Source organism: Molossus molossus, unplaced genomic scaffold (genome assembly GCF_014108415.1).
Source record: "Molossus molossus isolate mMolMol1 unplaced genomic scaffold, mMolMol1.p scaffold_m16_p_20, whole genome shotgun sequence".
In the NCBI taxonomy this organism is placed as follows: Eukaryota; Metazoa; Chordata; class Mammalia; order Chiroptera; family Molossidae; genus Molossus; species Molossus molossus.
In genome coordinates this window covers 51,267,902-51,284,547 of record NW_023425356.1, presented here as the reverse complement: position 1 = coordinate 51,284,547, position 16,646 = coordinate 51,267,902, and the positions used below count along the sequence as shown (strand labels likewise).

Below are 16,646 nucleotides of genomic sequence, written 5' to 3'. Positions count from 1 at the left end.
AGAGAAACACAGACAGGTGGGGGGTTGTGCTGTGCTGGTCCTGAATGCTGTCCTGCCCTCTGCCCTCTGCCCTCTGCCCTCTGCCCCAGTGCGTCCTGCGGCCGGGGCCGGCCCGTGGGCTCGCTTTGCGCACCCCCTTTCCTTTGGAGGCATCGTGTGCTGGTGCTGTGTCTTCATGAATGTTTTAACCATTTTCATGGTGGAAGAATTTTATATTTATGCAGTTGTACAATTTTTTTTTTTTTTCCTGCAAGAAAAAGTGTAATGTATGAAATAAACCAAAGTCACTTGTTTGAAAAATAAATCTTTATTTTGGACTCTCTGAAGGCAGTGCAGTCCCCCCGACTGGCGTTTCGTGTCGCCTGCAGCGCGGCCCCATGCCCTCGTGTGTACTGGCACCGGGACGACAGTGCTCTTGTTGATCTTGTGCTCGGTCAGGTTCAAACCGTGGACAATAAAAGAATGAACACGTTCCTTGCGTGCGTGGTTCGCTGTCCTCCGAGGGCCCCATTCTGTGGCTTCTTTATTTCCCGCACGGCTAATTATCCAGGATCTTGAAGAAATACTGCACCTGAAAGACAACATGATGTCAGTGTGGTGCACACGGGAGGTCGGCCTCCACCTGGGTGGGCTCGTGGGAGGGCCGAGCCCCAGCCCAGGGAGATTTCAAAATCAGGGACATTTCAAGGTGCTACTTCACCTTGTTTCGAAGGCAGGAACTCTGGGTTCCTGTTGGTGTTTCACTAGATACATCTGTTCTTTTAAAAAGTCCCAGTTGTTAGTAGTTTAGTTAAAAAAAAAAAAAAAGAGGTTAAGTTGGAGGTTTGGTAAATTAAGAAGGTTCATACCTTTTTTTGGTTTGTGGTTTGGCCTAAGTCCTTACTTAGCCTTATTTATTTATTCATTTATTTATTTTATCCTCACCTGAGGACATTTTTTCGATATTTTGTTCAGATAGAGTGGGAGAGAGAGAGAGAGAGAGAGAAACATCGACGTGAAAGGGACTCATCGAGTGGTCGCCACCCACACGACCCAACCAGGGCCGGGGACAAATTGCAACCGAGGTACGTGCCCTTAGCGGGAACCGAACCCGGGTCTCTCCAGACCTCAGGCCAATGCTCTAACCGCTGAGCCAAACCGGCCAGGGATACTTAGCCATATTTAAAAATGAGCTTCAGCTAGAAGACAAAAAGCTTTTTAAAAAGTTATCAGGTACAATTGAGCTGAAGGTTTAGCACCCTTAACCCACGCGGGGACACCCAAACAAGAATCGTGGCGTCTGATTTCTGGACGAAGCCACTTGCAGAGCCCGTGCAGCCGGGCCCTCCTCCACCCCCCCAGGACGAGCAGCACCACCTCTCACGGTGCAGGTGCTGTCCAGGGAAGACGGTGTCTCAGGGTGGACCAGAAACGGGGGTCACAGCTGACACTCGCATTTACAGCTGGCTTATCTGCTTCTCGGCACAGCCACTGGCCGGCTCCGAAGCCCCAACCGCGCAGGAAACGCAGGATGCGCACGGCCACACAGGCCTCAGAGTAGCCCCCCCACACGCACAAACAAGCTGTGGTTCTGTGACAGGACGGTTGGTGTTGCTGAGACGGCTCATTTCGCAGGGTCTCCAGTGTGACGTTTAGGAACCAGAAGGGGAATGACTTAGGTCTGGAGAAAGAGGAGCATTCACTCACAGTGGAGGGTGGTGTGCATTTCTGAGGCTGTTCTGAGGTTGCAACCTTAGACAAACGTGACCCACTCACTGCTTTTGCGGACCTTCTGTTCTGAGCTGTCGTGTGTGTGCGGGTGCACGTGTACATGTGTGTGCGTGCATGCATGCATGCGTGTGTGCACTCTGCCTACCACTTCCTTCAAGATTCTGCCCAGTCTTGCTTCCCTGTCACCTGCTCAGACCGTGCCCACCTGTTCTCCACCTGTGGCCTCAGGGTTGTACCTCCAGCCAGGAGACAGGAGCGGAATCGTTTCCCTGTAACCTGCTCAGACCGTGCCCACCTGTTCTCCACCTGTGACCTCAGGGTTGTACCTCCAGCCAGGAGACAGGAGCGGAATCGTTTCCCTGTAACCTGCTCAGACCGTGCCCACCTGTTCTCCACCTGTGGCCTCAGGGTTGTACCTCCAGCCAGGAGACAGGAGCGGAATCGTTTCCCTGTAACCTGCTCAGACCGTGCCCACCTGTTCTCCACCTGTGGCCTCAGGGTTGTACCTCCAGCCAGGAGACAGGAGCGGAATCGTTTCCCTGTAACCTGCTCAGACCGTGCCCACCTGTTCTCCACCTGTGACCTCAGGGTTGTACCTCCAGCCAGGAGACAGGAGCGGAATCGCTCCCTGGGGCCTGCTCTGCGCCAAGCTCTTGTCTCAGTGGGGGGCGGGTCCACTAGCGAGCAGAGCACCGTGTCTTCAGCCATGTTGCTGATGAGGAATGATAACCTTTTATGGTTGAGCCACTGAGGTCTTGGGGCTTATTTGATAATGTGGTTAATATAATTCCTTTTTCAAACCAAAAAAGTGAAAGATCTGTACTCTGAAAACTAAGACACTGAAGAAAGAAATTGAACAAGAATACAAATAAAGGGCAGGCTATACCTTGCTCGTGGGTTGGGAGGAGTAACTGTTAACATGTCCTTACTACTAAAGCAAGCTGCAGACTCACTGCAATCTCTAGCAGAATAACAATGGCATTCTTCTCAGAATTAGAACTAATCCTAACATTTATAGAGGATCACAAAAGACCCCAAATAGCCAAAGAAAACTGGAGAAAGAACAAAGTGGGTGGTATGCTCCCTGATATCAAACTATATTACAAAGTTACAGTCATCAGAACAATATGGTACTGGCACAAAAACAGATATAGATCAATGGAACAGAATAGAGGCCGGGAATAAATTTTCATTTACATGGTCAATTAATCTACAACAAAGGCAGCAAAAATATACAATGGGGTAAAGAGTCTCTTCAGTAAGTGGTGTTGGGACAATTCGACAAATAAGTGCAAAAAATAAACCCGCCACTTTCTTGCACCATATACAAAAATAAACTCAAAATGGATTAAATACTTAAATGTTAGACCTGCAACCATAAAGCTAGAAGAAAATACAGGCAGTGAACTCTGACACCACTCTCAGCAATACCTTTCAGGATATGTCTCTTCAGTAAGAGAAACAAGAAAAAATACACAGATGGGACATCAATGTTAAAAAGGTTTTGCACAGTGAAGGAAGCCATCAACAAAATGCAAAGACAACACACTGAATGGGAGCAGGTATTCACAAATGATACATCTAATAAGGGATTAATATCCAAAATACGTAAGAACTCATAAACCTTAACACCAAAACAAACAAACAAAAAGAAACCAATGCAGTTAAAATGGGCAGAGAACCTGCATAGACATTTCTGCCGAGAGGACATACAGCTAGCCAACAGACAAGAAAATGTGCGTTACAACCACAGTGAGCTACCACCTCGCACCTACTGTCATCGGTAAGTCAACAAGCAGTAAGCGCTGGGAAGCTGCAGAGAAGAGGGAGCCTTGTGCTCCGGTGCTGGGATTATAAACTGGTGCAGCCACAATGGAGAACCGTACGGAGACTCCTCAAAAATGTTAAAAATACAACTACCAGACGACTCCCTGATTTCACTTCTGGATGTTTGAAGAAAACAAAAACACTGATTTGAAAAGAGACACAATACAGAAGCACTCTGGATGCCCATCGGTAGATGAGTGGACAAAGACGATGTGGTACACACATAATGGGATACTACTCAGCCATAAAAACCATGAACTCTCGCCCTTTGCGACAACATGGATGGACCTAGAGGGCATTATGCCAAGTGAAACAAGTCAGAGAAAGACAAATACCGTGTGATCTTACTTATATGGGGAATCAAAAAAAAAAGTGAATGAACGAAGCAGAAGCAGACCAGAGAGAGACCACACGCTGGTGGCTGGTGGCTGGTGGCTGCGGGGGGCGGGAGCTGGGAGACGAGACAACAAACAAGTAAGCGGAGCCCCTGCTTCTGGAGCTGTAGCGAGACCCTCCCTTCTCGTCAGTCCACGTCGCCCCCGCAGCTCCGACGTTTCCCGGGTGCAGGGAGCCTGCCTCCTGCCTCCTTCTCGGTACTCGTACCACATCTCAGACAGGTCCAGCCAATCGAATACTGAACTCCTGGCGCAAACTAGGGAGGGGAGGAGTTTCCACAGGTGGCTGAGGTCCCCGGAAAAGCATCCGGAGGTTCCATGAGAGAAACGGAGGCAGCCCTGGCTCCGCGCCTTTGGCAAGAAATGTTATCCTGGTGGGACTCGGGAACTCCTTCACATCGTATTTCTTTTATCATCTCCAGTTAAGGGCAAGTAATCCTAATTTTCCACTTACGACAGTAAGGTAGATTTAAGTATAATAACTAAGGTACTTAAAGGACAATAGGAAATAAAATTTCAGCTGGTTCTCAGATGTGGTAAAAATCACGAGAGTGATACATGGCTGACTAGAATTTAAGAACCTTTGCTCAAATTGCAACATTGAAAGAAGCCAAGGTTTTCGGTTTGGGCAAAATCTAGTTTGAACTCGGTTTTAGAACAATAGCTGCACTCATTACCAGAGGGCACCGCTCCAGGTCCAAATTAAAAACGTTATCCGTGATCAGAGACAGAAATCCAGTTATCAGGAGCTTTTGAAGCCCACTGATCACGCAAACTCCCAGCTTCTCAGAGGATTAGTGACGCTTGGGTGTGTGCATTTGGCCCGCGGAGGACCAAGCGAGGGTACTTGGAAAGCCCAGGGCGAAGGACCTGGAGAACGGAGGGAAGCTGGTAGTGAGCTGTCATGATCAGCTTTAATCGAGTGAGTCAGGTGACCGCGGTGTCCGATTCAAGAGGAAGGTGCCCGTCTCTTCTCTGGGAGCGGCTAGCACTGACCAGACATGACCCGGCCGCCCTCTGGGCGTTCCTATTGCTAGCAGCCCAATTCTCAGAGGATACGAATGACTGTAACGACCACGACAATAACGCTGGTGACAGCAGCCCTGTTCGGAATGCTTTGCACTCATGGTCTCCCCCGATACTCACACTGCGCTGACCTACGTCACGACGTCTGTACGGCAGTCTAGGTGAACACGCGACGGGGTACGCACCGGAAATAGGTTGGCTCACACACCTGAAATCTATGTGGTTATCAACCAAGGTCACCCCCACACTAATTTAAAAAGTCCTAGAACACACAGAACGAATGCTGACGGAGCGCGAAGGCCGACCACGCAGCGCGAGAGAAAACCTGCCGTGAGGGTCAGCGTGTCCGGCTGCGCTGGTCGCCCCCGACTCGCGGCCAGAGCACTGCTGCCGGCCGGCCTCCCTGCAGGCGTCGGGCTGGGCGTCTCCTGGCCGGCCCAGGTCCTACTCTTGCCCGTGGAGCCATCACCCAGGGAGCCCACTGGCACCAGATCCAGTGGTGGTTTCCCCAGTGCGGGCACCCCCCAGGGACCCGGCTCTCCCCACACAGGGCACCCCCCCAGGGACCCGGCTCTCCCCACACAGCAGGGCACCCCCCCAGGGACCCGGCTCTCCCCACACAGGGCAGCCCCCCCCCCCAGGGACCCGGCTCTCCCCACACAGGGCACCCCCCCCCAGGGACCCGGCTCTCCCCCCCCAGGGCATCCCCCCAGGGACCCGGCTCTCCCCACACAGGGCACCCCCCCGCCAGGGACCCGGCTCTCCCCACACGGCTGGGCACCCCCCCCAGGGACCCGGCTCTCCCCACACAGGGCGCCCCCCCCGCCAGGGACCCGGCTCTCCCCACACGGCTGGGCACCCCCCCAGGGACCCGGCTCTCCCCACACAGGGCACCCCCCCCCCAGGGACCCGGCTCTCCCCACACAGGGCACCACCCCCAGGGACCCGGCTCTCCCCACACAGGGCACCACCCCCAGGGACCCGGCTCTCCCCACACAGCTGGGCACTAAACTTCCACCTGGGCAGAGACTGAGAACAGAAAACACGCCGCTCAAGTTGCCTGTGAGGCCCCCTTTCCGAGTGTGAACAGACCGCTCCGACCAGGACCGCACCGTGAACTATCAGAGCAGGACAGTGACTCGGGGACTCTGGGATGCTGGCTGCTGGGACGCTGACTCGGAGGGTTGGAAATCGGCGTGCAGACGCGAGGAGCCGAGGGAGACCCGGGAGAACGTGCCCTGTCCCTCCAGCCCCGCTGCCTTCTCTCTCGGGCACTTGACGCGGCCTTGCTGGTGCCCAGAGGTTCACGCTGGGCGTGTGGAGGGCGAGGCCTGTGACACGCTCAAGTGCAGGCAGGAGGCAGGCTCTGGGGCTCTGGGCTCTGATCCCCATCTCTGCTGCCCGCCTCCTGATGCCGCTCCCCACTGAGAAGCCGAGACCCGGCCATCGCCACCTGGACCAGTGTACTCCCAGCTCCACCATGGCGACTTGCTCCTCTCGGGTTCTAACCTCTGGCCTCTGTGATTGTGAACAACCACCCAGACAGTCCATCCTCTGGGGCATCTCTGGGGCCCTAGGCGCACAGTTCCTTCCACCCACAGGCTCTCGCGGGCCTTCTCCCTCCCGTCCGACCTCTACACTTTGTGACCTGAGCATCTCCCCTCAGCCTCCAACCAACCAACCAAAAATAAACATTCTTGTGGATCGTAACAAAACTGATGAACGGCCAGACTAACCGTCTGAAGCGGGGGTCACCAGACTTCCTGCAGAGGGAGAGGGTGGTAAATATTCTGGACACTGTGGGCCATACATCTCTGTTGAAACTGGTCAACCCTGCTGATGTAGCTGGAGAGCAGCCATGGACTTTGTGTGAATGAACAGGTGTGGCTGTGTCCTAATAAAACTTTATTTACAGCCCTGGCCAATTTGGCTCAGCGGTTAGAACGTCAGCCTGCAGACCAATGAGTCCCGGGTTCGATTCCGGTCAAGGACATGTGCCTCGGTTGCGGTTTGTCCTCAGCTCTGGTCAGGGTCATGCAGGAGGCAACCAGTGTGTCTCTTTCACATCAATGTTTCTCTCTCTCTCTCTCTCCCTCCCTTCCTCCCTCCCACTCTATCTGAAGATAAATGGAAAAATATCCTCGGGTGAGGATTTAAAACAAATTGAAACAAAACAAAACACTTTATTTACAGAACCAGGGAATGGGCTAGACGTGGCTAGTGGGCCATGGTTTGCTGACCCTTCACTAAATCATGCTAGGTCCAAACAGCACACATCTCTCTAGCTGGCAACATACAACATTCCCCCGTAAGCATGCTAGTAAATAGCAAACTCACACTGATCATACACGAGAAGTTGTATCTGCATGTGGGAGGTCTTCATACATCTTACTGAAAAATCTAATGAAAAACAATGTAAAAACTCATGAAAGCTCATTGTTTTAGGGGAAGGACTATCGGTCATACTTAAGTAAACGATACGATGTACGTCTGTAGCACTCACCAGCTCTTGGTACTTAACAAATGCTGAATTTACACCAACTGAACCCAGACGGAACACAATGCACCTGTTCCTGGTGAACCCTGCAAGGTTCCTCGCCTTGTGTCCTGTAAGCTCCCTCGCTCCCGGCCCCTTCCCGCCGGAGACCAGCCTGATTCACAGGAGCCGGGACCCTCGGACCGGTCAGTGCTGTCGTATGGGTGCAGCGTGGAGGGCGTGAGGCAGCCGGTCTGAGCTGGGGGAACTCGGGCCTTGCTAGCCCGCTCCATCCACACGCAAGGCTCTTCGGTCTCCACCGGGATCCAAGGAAAGGGCCTGTTTGTCTGCAGGGGGTCTTGTTTTCCACAGAGATTAAATAGGCTGCATTTGTATAATTTCACTGACATTACCTAAATATCATTTTCTGAAAAACAGCCCTTGTTTTTAGCTTCAGAGCTATTTCTCTATTAAATTCTTAATTGTGACGTCATAAATGCCTCCTGCATGTCACTGTTCAAGGACACCTCCTGGGAGACGGCGACTCCACTGAGCAAGACGCTGTCGGGTGACACCGAACAGGCAGCATCGCGGTGGGTGAGGGGTCAGATGGCAACTGTGTGTCAGAGAGAACACCGCCTTCTTGAGTCATCTGTCGCAGCATCACGGAACATTCTCCAGCCTTCTCCAGGGGGAGTGTTCGATTCATAAATGCCCTGGTTCCACAGTGCGTCAGAGGGACTAAAATACTCTGGATAAACGCTTCACTTATTTGCAGCGTTGGGTCAAAACCACAATTTGTTTTATAATCTACAGTGGTGACATTTCTATCGCATTACACTGACCACTCTGCACCCTCCCAACGTCCCCTCGTGCTGCTGACACACAAGACACAGAGCAGGGCTCGTGGGGTACTGAATGGGGACCCCGGGTCTTAACTGTCAACGGAAAGAGGACTAATCCCACAGGCAGCCACAGGGATAATATTCAGAAAGAGAGCTTATTCCTATGGACACAGGATCTGGGCGTCCAGGTAAGACCGCACTGGGTGTCTGACCCGGAAATTCTAAGATAACCTCTTCCAGTGAAAAGGGACATTATACTGAGACTTTAAATTATGAAAGAAGATGAGAATGGAGCTTTTTAATTAACAAAACCAAGCCATAATAATCTACGATTTTAACCTTTTGAAAAAATATTCTTCTTTTTAAAACTGAAGTCCCTCAGCTCATACAGAACCTTAACCTCTGGTGCTAAACATGGACCAAGGGCGTGCGGACCCTGGAACGGAGATCAAATCAGTGCTCTTTCCAGCTAGTGCTGACGGCTCTCCACCTGCACGTTATTCCTGCCTGCGTGAGGCGCCTCCCACGCCTGTGCCTGCGCTCCAGCCCCGTGGAGTCTCGTGTCCGTGTGCCTCTCTCCCATGCCTGTGCCTGCGCTCCGGCCCCGTGGAGTCTCGTGTTCGTGTGCCTCTCCCCCACACCTGTGCCTGCGCTCCAGCCCCGTGGACTCTCGTGTCCGTGTGCCTCTCTCCCACGCCTGTGCCTGCGCTCCAGCCCCGTGGACTCTCGTGTCCGTGTGCCTCTCCCCCACACCTGTGCCTGCGCTCCAGCCCCGTGGACTCTCGTGTCCGTGTGCCTCTCTCCCACGCCTGTGCCTGCGCTCCAGCCCCGTGGACTCTCGTGTCCGTGTGCCTCTCTCCCACGCCTGTGCCTGCGCTCCAGCCCCGTGGACTCTCGTGTCCGTGTACTTCTCTCCCACGCCTGTGCCTGCGCTCCAGCCCCGTGGAGTCTCGTGTCCGTGTGCCTCTCTCCCACGCCTGTTCCTGCGCTCCAGCCCCGTGGACTCTCGTGTCCGTGTGCTTCTCCCCCACACCTGTGCCTGCGCTCCAGCCCCGTGGAGTCTCGTGTCCGTGTGCTTCTCCCCCACACCTGCACTCAGATACCTCGGCAGATGGCTCCCCTTTTCCTACCTTCCTTTAACACCCCTAAGTCTTGCCTCCATAAAGACTTCCCCTAAATGTGTGGCCTCGAACTTCTCCTTCCTGAACTCTGTATGTATTTACATGCGAGTATGTTTTAAGAATTAAGAACCTGACATAACTAGACCCATAAAATATTGCTTCACGTATCTTCACCCGTCTCTCACAGCTTTGGATCCCGAGGAGACGTAAGGGCTCCGTGTGCACTAAGAACAACGAGGAATCTCAGGGTGCGTGTGCTCGGACTTGCGTTTGCAGAGGAAGCTCAGACAGAACAAAATGTTAACCTTAGCTTCTACCTTAGAAAACTACAGAAAGAGGAGCAAATTGAATCCAATTCAACAGAGGAAAAGAAATACTAAAAGACAAAGCCGAAATCAATAAAATTTAAAACAGGGAAATCAAACTAAAAGCTGGTTCTTGGAAAAGATCTATAAAGGTGATAAGCCTCTAGCCAGGCCAACTAGGAAAGAAAGAGAACAAACATGACTAATATCAGAAATGAAAGGGGGGACATCTCTACAGATCCCATGGAAATTAAAAGGATAATAAAAGAACATTATGAAAAACTCTGTGCCCACGAATCTGATAACCTAGATGACATGGATCAATTCCTTAAACGCCACAGTCTGCCAAAGAAGAGAGTCAATCTGAATGGACCTATATCTATGAACAAAGCTGAATCAATCATTAATAACGTCCGAAACAGAAAGCACTGGGCTCGGATGAGCGACTTCTGATGAAACTGGTGAATATGACCAAACATCTAAGAAATCATACCAATTCCCTGCAATCTCCTTCGGAAGTCAGAACCCTCACCCCCTGAGGCCAGCACCATTCAACACTAAGACCAGATGGACGTTACAAGAAAACCATACAACACTGCCTTTCATGGAGACAGATGCAAATATCCTCAACCAAACCTTAGCAAAAAAGATCAAAAGCTTGAATGTTGCAAAGCACATCCCAACACTAATCAGTGACCTGAATTGGGTTCTACTATTTAATCCAGTTACTGTGTTAACCGATTCAGACCATCCTCAGACCTTTGCTTCATTATTTACTACCATCTTGGTGGGGAGAAAAGGGATCTTATAAATTATGGGTCCCCAACATAAGGATTTATATTTAACTGCACCCCTAGTGCACCCCCTAAGAAGGGAAACAAATTGACCCCTTAGGGTGAATGGAAGTTGGCATAGTGAATTAGGCGCTGATGTTCAGTGACACCCACCCTCCTGCTAATATACCGACAGCACAAAACCAACACCTTGCGCCCTGGCCGGTTTGGCTCAGCGGTTAGAGCGTCGGCCTGCGGTCCAGAGAGACCTGGGTTCAGTTCCCGCTAAGGGCGCGTACCTCGGTTGCAGTTTGTCCCCGGCCCTGGTCGGTCGTGCGGGTGGCAGCCACTGGGTGTGTCCCTTTCACATCGACGTTTCTCTCTCTCTCTGTTCCTCTCTCTCCCTCCCACTCTACCTGAACAAAAAATGGAAAAATGTCCTCAGGTGAGGATAAAAAAAAAAACAAAAAACCAACACCTCGGTTTCCATCCCATCGTCCTCCTGTTCGGCAGCTGGACGGCTACAGACGACACTTCCCAAACGCCCTGGTAGCTACGGCTCTCCAAACAGGTCCCGCCACCTGGAGGTCTTCCTGTGAAATCTGGGAGAAGCAGGCGGGAGGCCGCCTTTCACAGCTGCGGCCACTGGCCAGCAAGCCAGCGGGCAGTGCCTGCAGCTGCGGGCTCAGCCCCCGCGTCCGGTGCTCAGGAGCGTGGCCGTGCTGGCCCCGAGCGGCGGCCTGGCCTCGGGGTCACGATCACAGTCAGGAGGTGTGCGCCAGTGTCCTCGCGGCACCCCCCCCCCCACACACACACACACTGGTTTCCTCCGTAGGGAACGCCTTTCTTGTTGAAACACCTAGGGGGCTTCTGTTTTGTGTTGAACTCTGCTGAGTCAGTCCTGTACGATGTTTAGTGTCACATGTCCTTGTTTCTATTCTGCAAGTGGGGACAATGAGCCTGAGAAAGGTCCTTCTTCCTCGGTCACGAAGTTGTGGGTGGAGAAGGTGGGCACTCGAACCCCAGGCACTGACCCGCTCCTGGGCCAGCTGGGCTCCAGGTCTCAGTCAGGACTGAGGGAAGCCCGTCTGCACAGGAGAGGCAAGCGCAGCTTTGAGCTTGGATCCACCTCTGAACTCAAGTTGGAATCCAGTTATGAGAAGCTCAGCTAAGTCCTCCCTCGTCACCGTGCTGCAGGCTCTCAGCCCGGACTCCGTGCACAGGTGCGGCGCCGGCGTGTTCGCACCGTCAGGATGCAAGAGGCTCGCTTCCCGGGGAAGCCCCTTCTCAGAGGTGCTCGAGCGTCAAGCTGTAGTGAAAAGACGCTGGACCCCTTCGAGCAATGCACTGTCCGCAGCCACTGGAGAAGAAACTACTTCTGCTCATGACTGAAGAAAAGCTGCACTGCGGTCCTGCAGCCATCACCCTAGCAGGGGCCCGACCGCAGGAAGGACAGGCACTGAGTGCCCCGAGCCCCGGCGCTGCTGGTCGGACCCGTGTCCTGCAGCCATCACCCTAGCAGGGGCCCGACCGCAGGAAGGACAGGCACTGAGTGCCCCGAGCCCCGGCGCTGCTGGTCGGACCCGTGTCCTGCAGCCATCACCCTAGCAGGGGCCCGACCGCAGGAAGGACAGGCACTGAGTGCCCCGAGCCCCGGCGCTGCTGGTCGGACCCGTGTCCTGCAGCCATCACCCTAGCAGGGGCCCCGACCGCAGGAAGGACAGGCACTGAGTGCCCCGAGCCCCGGCGCTGCTGGTCGGACCCGTGTCCTGCAGCCATCACCCTAGCAGGGGCCCGACCGCAGGAAGGACAGGCACTGAGTGCCCCGAGCCCCGGCGCTGCTGGTCGGGCCCGTGTCCTGCAGCCATCACCCTGGCAGGGGCCCAACCGCAGGAAGGACAGGCACTGAGTGCCCCGAGCCCCGGCGCTGCTGGTCGGACCCGTGTCCTGCAGCCATCACCCTGGCAGGGGCCCGACCGCAGGAAGGACAGGCACTGAGTGCCCCCAGCCCCGGCGCTGCTGGTCGGACCCGTGTCCTGCAGCCATCACCCTGGCAGGGGCCCGACCGCAGGAAGGACAGGCACTGAGTGCCCCGAGCCCCGGCGCTGCTGGTTGGACCCGTGTCCACACGCCGGGCCCTGCGGCCACAGCCAGTGCTCTCCTTCGGGGAAACAGGGTTTAAATGTGAACGTGAGCCCATCAAAACCTGGAATCGTGAAAAGTCAGTGCCGAGAAAGGTAGAGCAGGGTGTCTCGATCTGTCGCTGCATGACGCACAGAGATGTTCATTCTTGTGTGGGTCGTGGGGGACACAAGAGAAAGTGGTCCAGCTGGAGGGACGGCCCCGGGGTTCAGAGCACCCAGTCTCCGCTCACCTGTGGGGACACCTGGCTCAGAGATCCACAGCAAGTGTATGACCACATGCGAGAACACAGCGCAGGGCACGGGCGTGTTTTCGGCTGTCGGCCTTGGACATGACGTGGTTACTCCTTCCCACCTGTGCCCCTTCAGTCCACTTTCTACACAGCAACCGGAAACTCGCTTAGAAAACACAGACCTGACCACGTCATGCCCAGGGTAAAACCCAGACCCGCTATCAGATGGAAACAGCCCGCAGGCCCGACGAGGCCCACCCTGTCCCCCAGGCTCCCCCTGCAGCTCGTGGCCCTGCCCTTCCTGAAACGTGCCAAGCTCTCCCTGCAGCAGAGCTTCCGTCTGGCGTCTCTTACCCCTTCCCCCGCCGTTGCCTAATTGCTTCAGGTCTCGGCTCGAAATGTCATTTCCTCCAGAAACCTCTGGCCCCTCAAGGCCAGGTTCCCCATTGCAGCTCCTCCTATCTCACCACACAGCATCCATGGCGGTTGGAACCTGGTCCTTTGGTGATTATCTGATGAATGTCTGCTTTCCTCACTCAACGCTCAGCTCTGAGCAGGGACAGCGTCTCTCTCGGTCACTACCGTCTCCTCGGTGCCCACCAAAATGTCACAGAGCGTTCATAAATTAGTTACAAAGATCTGACGCTCTTGTTGGAGAAAGCTGGACATTTTCCCACAGTGCCGGGACACATGATTCAAGAAGATGGTTTAATGAAAGATTTGCCCAATGAGTGAATTTATGGTTTTGTTTTGACTACAGGGCAAATCCTCACTTAACACTGTCGACATGTTCTGCACCTTTCAGCAAAATGAAGCTGATCTGGCGTGGGCTAACCGGTGTACAGCAAGTTCCTCGACATCTCGTCACTGCTCGGTGCAACGACTGAACGAAGCAACGCCGTCTGAGGCCCTGCCGGGCAGGAGTTTTCCAGCAGCTCTGACTCTGAACCGCCTTAGCTCTGGGCACCGAAAGTCTTGTGCTGTGAAATATGGAAACAGTGACACTCTGCCTCATTCTAACTGATAAACGCTATGGCCGTTCACACAAGACCTTACAGGGCAAATATTCTGAGCACCGTTTGGATCAAGGGACACTTCGAGAGCTGATCAAAGATTTGGATGCGTTTCCAAGAAAATGAATATATTTACAACATTTTGCGATCTCAGGCAGTTAGGCCACGGACTAGCCCTATGAATAACTCAAGCTCCCAGAGAGGGTGTGAAACGGTCACTTCGCTTGGCCCTCAGCTACCCTTCGAAGGTCCTGTGCCATCCCCAGTGCCATCCCCTGTGCCATCCCCTGTGCCACCCCCAGTGCCACCCCCAGTGCCATCCCCAGTGCCACCCCGTGCCATCCCCAGTGCCATCCCCTGTGCCACCCCCAGTGCCATCCCCTGTGCCACCCCCAGTGCCATCCCCTGTGCCATCCCCAGTGCCATCCCCAGTGCTCGCCGAGACTCCGCTGGGTCAGGTTCTGAGGGGCTGCCCAGCGCACCATCTGCTGGGCCTACGGCGCTGTACCCACCACTGCTGGAGCCTCTCCTCCAGTTCGCAGGACAGAGCTCGTACCTTCCAGGACTGCGCCCGACTCCGTGCTGGCACGTGGGGACCCCGGGCTCCCGTGACACGGGTGGTGACCAGCCTCCTCGCATTTACTTCCTGATGTCAAGCTTCTCTATTCGGACTACAGTCTTTTGCAGAGAACATCAAACCCTTTGGATTCCCCCACGTCTGGGGCAGTGAGTGGCACGCACCGGCCTCGACGACGGTGTCCAAACCTACACTGCCCCCGGACCAAAGGCAGCAGTGGGAGAAGAGCTAAGAGAACCCAGAGGCCACGTCCCCTGAATGAGAAGCCAGGCCGAAATACCAGGAAATAAGCGGAATATCTGCAATGGATGGCTGTCCACACAGGCTACTAACATGGAAGACACAAAGTTACTTTACCCTAAAAAATAATCTAGCCCAAGAAATCGACGTCATCACGGGTGTCTATTACAGAAAAGCATCGTGTACTCAATGGGACAATGGACTCTGTCAAGAGAGCGGGAAGGCCATGCTCAGAAAGCGCAGCACTGCGATGCCCTGGCGAGGTCCCGGCCACGCCATGGGCCCCCGCACGGCGCTCCACTGTCCTCACTGCCCCGCGACTAGCAAGCAGGTCTGAGCTCTCAGGCGTGACTGTCCAGTGTCCACAAGTTAATGTGTAACAAGCAAAGAGGAGAACTTTGCACAGAAAGGCATGTACACTGATATTCCAAGGAAAGGCATTATTTTTGCCACTTTAAACCTGCGGCAGTTACTCATTGACAGGGCGACTGAGCTGTCGGGGAGTCTACTGTGGGTGAAGGGGCCAGGCGGTATGGCCGCAGGGATCACCATCGTCACACACAGACGTGGGCGCCGTGCATGGGCTCCAGAATGTGGGTGGGAGGGTCCATGGCTGGCCAAGCCCCACGTTCCGCTCTCCTGGCTCTGGGGTCGTCTCCCTCAGGCCAAATGCACCCGCTGTCCTGAGGTCAGCCCAGGAGCACAGCGGGGGTGGGCAGCGGTGTGGAGGCAGGGACAGAATCATTAACAGAGGTTCCACGGAAGGACAATATTTAACCCCCGCCCCACTGAGAGTCGACATGCTGATTTCTATTCCAGCCCCACTCCCACGCAGACCACAGTGGGGACAGGAGACAGCACGGACAGAGTGGACGGCGTGAAGTGACAGGGGCCATGAGAGAGACGGGAAACCACCCGACGAGACCGTGCTCGCAGCAGAGATGGGGGCCGTCACCGGTGTCGGCCTGAATTTAAAAACAAAGTTGAACTGCATAGGAAAACAAGGGTTTTCCAAGCCTCAGCACGGACATGGCCATCGGGGGGCGACATGAGCCGGGAGGTGCAGTGCGGGCGTGGTGGGGGCGAGCAAAGGGAAGCAGCAAGGGCCCCGAGGTGAACAGTGCCCGAGGAGCCAAACAGTGCCCCGCGCCTCCCAAACGGTCAAGGACGTGCTTTGCAGAGGCCCGGCCGCGGTTTCCCGGGCAGCCTCCGGGCCTGTCCTGCCACACAGGCCTCCGGGAGACGCAGCCGCACGAGCCTGCCGCCGGCCATCACGTGGGACCCACTGCCCTGCTGACAGCGCCGGCCGGCTGCTTGACGGAGTTCTGGGGAACAAATAATTTTCTACTTTTTCATCTAAAACTGAGGGGGACAAGTACAGGAATAAACAGGGAAGTTGAGAAACACCAAATACACGTACATATCCAAACACCCTCATTATTTCCGAGGGAGGCCCACACTGGCTCAGCACTCGGCAGTGTTCCCCGCCAAGGGCACTTCCCCTGCTCGCTCACCCCTCCCTCAGCGACTCGGGAGGAGCCAGCCTGACAGCTCGGATTAGGATGTGAAGGCGGCCAGGTCAGAAAGCGTAAGCTCGGGACTGGGTCCATCTCCACTCTGCTGTATCCTAGCTGTGTGATCCTGGGGAGTTGCTTTGGGTTCTTCTTCTGTGCTTCAGTTACTCATCTATAATTAGGGTTCTAATATTTACTGCACTGAGAGTCATAGATGTCAATGTATGTAACACACTTAGAACAATGCCTGGCACATGGTAAGCACCTCCCTAAAGCTAGTCAATATTGCCCCCAGACATGCACATGAACATACAACAATAAGCAGGTGACACGAAGGACTTAATATACACCAATTTCACAGCAGAGCTATCTGTGAAACCCAGCCACAAACTATCAATTCTTAACTACATGAAGTACACATCTGTCTAGTGTGAGACTGAACACGAGCAC

The 16,646-nt window shown here is 54.2% G+C and overlaps 1 protein-coding gene across 1 annotated transcript in view; it reads right to left on the bottom strand.

The window, feature by feature from the left end:
* Nucleotides 1–346: 346 nt before the first annotated feature.
* The window catches only part of NME7 (NME/NM23 family member 7), an 83,673-nt gene continuing 67,373 nt past the window's right edge, over nucleotides 347–16,646 (bottom strand). The window contains exon 12 of the mRNA XM_036273162.1: nucleotides 347–571. Coding sequence (XP_036129055.1) covers nucleotides 539–571 — 33 coding nt within the window. The 3' untranslated portion in view covers nucleotides 347–538. The remainder of the gene's footprint in view (nucleotides 572–16,646) is intronic.